The sequence below is a fragment of the Phlebotomus papatasi genome, chromosome 1 (genome assembly GCF_024763615.1).
Source record: "Phlebotomus papatasi isolate M1 chromosome 1, Ppap_2.1, whole genome shotgun sequence".
Lineage (NCBI taxonomy): Eukaryota > Metazoa > Arthropoda > Insecta > Diptera > Psychodidae > Phlebotomus > Phlebotomus papatasi.
Genome location: NC_077222.1, coordinates 88081234 through 88085411, shown reverse-complemented (window position 1 = coordinate 88085411; position 4178 = coordinate 88081234). Strand labels below are relative to the sequence as shown.

At 32.1% G+C, this 4178-nt stretch overlaps 1 protein-coding gene across 1 annotated transcript; it reads left to right on the top strand.

Annotated features, from left to right (window-relative positions):
- Positions 1-2558: 2558 nt before the first annotated feature.
- On the top strand, positions 2559-3823 carry LOC129797960 (methylenetetrahydrofolate reductase (NADPH)). The gene is made up of 2 exons (XM_055840857.1): positions 2559-3002; positions 3059-3823. The coding sequence occupies exons 1-2, from the start codon at positions 2618-2620 to the stop codon at positions 3589-3591; spliced, it is 918 nt and encodes a 305-aa protein (XP_055696832.1). The 5' UTR covers positions 2559-2617; the 3' UTR covers positions 3592-3823.
- The last annotated feature ends 355 nt before the right edge of the window (positions 3824-4178 follow it).

Here is a 4178-nt window from a genome sequence, read left to right as displayed (position 1 = left end):
TGAGATTTTCCATTCCGGATGGGAATTCCGGATGGAAATTCCCATATTGAACTGTCAAATTTTTACCATCCGCTCTATGCGCCTCTGGTGGACTTCAAGCGCAACACAAAAATGCTCCGAAGATTTGAATTTCAAATTTTGTTTTTTCCGAATATAAATAACGGAATGTGTATTTAGAAGATATTTTACGTACTTTATTTTATTAAAGTGGCTTTATTATACCACAAGGATATTAGTAATATTATCTATTAATACATTTCATGGAATTTCTTTTAAAATATCTAGAGAAATGATTAGAAACGTTGTTATAGCGTAGATATCTCGTCAAAAACCCCCAATGAAAGTGGATAAATCAACGACTGGCTTTGGATATCTTTGCTGATAGGACCTATTGATTAATTTTAATTTAATTGTAGTGCTGATAATTTAAAATTTTATAAAGTGTTAGAGGTGTTAGAAGAAAATGAATAAAATATCCTTGGCAGACCAAGCAGTCAATCTATTCTAAACAGAGATGTTTACAAAGATTAATTAACTGTATAATAATAATTCAATACAAATTGTTAAAAAAAACAAGATTGTAAAATATTTTAAAATTTTACTTCCAAAAAAAAGTAAACAATACAAAAATATTGAAGTAATACTTTATATCCGAAAAGGCAGTTTATATGGTTTCTGACTGTAACTGTCATCAGTGAACTTCGACAGTTCTTACTATTCTTTGTATTTCCTTATCTAAATTATTATATTTAGATTTTTTAATATTGGGATTTATTGAAAAAGATAAATTTTGAATCTGCCTTTCCAATCATTTAAACCTCTTCTGAAATGTTATTGATGAATATTTAATTCAATCCAGAGCACTAATCCTTTTCAAAATTATTATAGTATTATTATTCGATTTCAAATTTGCTTTCAAAATAAATTTTTCGATCACTACAGTAGATCTTACATTTTTTTTCATATATTATTTGCTTAGAAACACTCCCAATTAAATTTTCCGGAAGCAAAAAGATATCTCGAGTGAGAGCTTTTTGCCATTTTGGGCATTATTGCAGTTGATTTTCAATGAAGTTGATCAAATAGCGATACAGAATGTTACTTTTTAAAATTATTTTTGTTAGATATTTAGAATTTTATTTCAATATTATTTAAATTTTAGAAGAATACCTCAAAATAAATCCCTGGGGTGCATAAAGTAATTTTTTTAATAGAATTTAGGAATACTATGAAGGAATGGTATATTTGTAAATAGTAGATATTGATATATGTAGCAGAAAAATATAAATTGGCGTATCTTATGATAGTTTTTATAAAATAATTATGATTTTAGTTTCAATTACAGCTTCTGGACTACAATTTTGTACAGTAGAGTCTCGCTATAGGCCATCGCTCTATAGTACACAATTTATCGACCGTTGATTTCAAAACACTGATTTTAAGTTAGGTTATGTTATTTAGTACGCGACATGAAATGTTATCATAAATTTTAATATTTTTGGCAAACTTTATTAAATAGTTGTGATAATTGTGATCCACAATGAAGAGAGCAAGGACAAGTACCACAATCGCAAAGAAAGTGGAAGCGTCGAGTAATTTCAATACTAAAAATCGTTGATAATTTTAAAAAATTACATGGACTATAGTGCGACCCAAGTGTCAAATTTGAAACCAAATATGGACTATAGCGAGACTCTACTGTATGTTGCTTGCGCATTTTCAGACAATTTTGCCGATTATTTTGTCTGAAAGTAAAGTATAGGGGATATACATCCTGCAAAAAACATCCTTGATGAATAATTCAATGATTCCCGATGGTTTAGAGATGAAAAACCATTTCAAAAAATTAAACATTTTACTCTCAAATGGAAAATCACAATTTGAAATTCAAAATATTTGGTCGCGTTCGGGCAGTTTCGTGCACTTTTGCAGAGGGCGCTAGTATAGCAAATTTACCACTTGCCCGTGGGAATTCCGTCTGTTTGTGTACGGTTCAAAAGAATTAATTTGAAATACAGTAGACTCTCTCAAATTCGGGCATTTGGGACCGAAATGTCATTCTAATTAGGGAGAAATTCTTAAAATTCTTAAAAACCCCTTAATAATGCAAAATCACATCATAACTAAGACAAGCCATTGCAAATTTAAGGATATTTGCTTCATTTGATAATAATAATAAGATAAAGAAATAATTCTTTTACGAAAGTTGATCATTTTTCATCGGCCAAAAGTTTGTTGACAAATTTGAAAAAGTGGATCAAAATGGTCAAATAAATTAAATCAACATCGTGTTAATTAAAATTTAAGTTTAATTGGTTTATTTAAGGGATTTGAATACTATTTCATGAAAATTTCTTAAGTTTTCACACTATTAAAATCATTTCTTATTGCTGTGTCGTTTAAATAAAATATAATTTAAAAAAAAAATTCTTTTTGGATTATTTACTCTTTCTTATTTACTAAAACTCTATTTTCCTACAGAAATAAGACATTATAATTTTTCATGTTCTCTGTATTAAACTACTTCTCTCTTTTACTACATAAATGAAAAGCATTCTTCCGTCATTAGAACTTTCGTGAATGAAATTTCCGTTGAGTGAAATTCCGCCTAGAAGCCATGGAAAGGAGCGAGGAAAAGGCGGGAAATCCTTTGGAGATATCAAAAGGAGCTTTTGGAGAAAAGAAGCTTATCGAGGTGATTCAGGACAGAGCCCGCAGGAAGGAACTCTTTTACTCCATCGAAGTTACCCCTTCGGATCCTCCTCTCAATTTAGATTCCCTCCAGCCTCCTCCACTCTTTGCCAGCATCACCTGGATTTCTGATAAGAATCTCGTAGCCTTCCGGAAGGATCCCCAATCCTGCCCAGCTCTGCAGTGGATGAAGGTGTTGAGAGAGAAATTCCCAGTTCTTTCGCATCTGACATGCCTGAATATGACGCCGGAGGATTTGGAGGGAATTGTGGAAGTTGGGGATTTGAAGAGTATCCTGGCTCTTCAGGGAGGTAGTTAAGTAGTAAATCTCCTTATCTGTATTAATTAATTAAAATTCCCTCCACAGATGCTTCCGGTCCTGCCCCAGCGCGCTTTGAACACGCTGTGGACTTGGTTCGTTGGCTGCGTCAGAGACTCCCGGACGCGACAATTGGCGTTGCCGGATATCCCCACACTCACTTCCTGGCTTTGTCGCCTTTGGATGATTTGCACCGTTTGAGGGAAAAAGTTGAAGCCGGTGCAGATTTTATCATCACTCAAATAACTTTTTCTTCTTCTGACTTCATTGGTTTCGTCAGAAAATGTCGCTTCCTGAAAATCACCTGTCCCATGCTTCCGGGAGTATTTATCCCTCCCACTTTTGAGTCTCTTCTATTTGTCACCAAAATATCTAGAATACCAGTTGAAGAGGAACTTTGGGAAAAATTTAAAAGCAAGAAAGATGATCTTGAGGCTTTCCAGGAATTTTCTCTGAATGAAGCTGAAAAATGGATGAAAGAGGTTCTGGCTGAATGTCCAGAAGACGTCTTTGGGTTTCACATTTTCACATGGAATAACTTAGAAATGACTGAAAAACTAATAAAACGATTTAAATTCTAATAAAAATTTCAATCAATTTCAAATAATTCCCGGGAAAATTCCCTTCAAATGTGCTTTTATGGCAAAATGGATAAAATAATGGATTTCAGTTAAATATATTAGATTGTCAAAGCTTTTATGTCGATAGTGTATCAAGAGTGAGAAATCTTGGATTATAGAAATTTATATCAAATGTTACGGAAGATTCCCTTGAAAAATGGTTCCAATAAAATTTGACAAAATTGTTCATCAATCACAGGGAACTTTTTAATATTAACCAGCCTAAAACAATCCAGTGGCTAGAGATGTGAGTCGCAAAGGTCGTAAAGAATCCAACCGCTTGAATCAGCAATTGTGCTACTTGCTATAAAATTCCAGGTGAAACAGCTATCACGAAAATGTGTTTTTTAATTGTTTTTTTTTATTTAAATTAATTTATCAAAATTTATGGGATATTATTGTTCAAAAAGTACAACCTAATTGAAAACTAATTACAACATTAATACTAAAATTAATCATAAAATTAAGCATTGCCAAAATCAGCAGGTGTCATTGGATTAATTATTTTGGTGCAGAGCATGTAAAATTAGATAACATTTTTATAATAG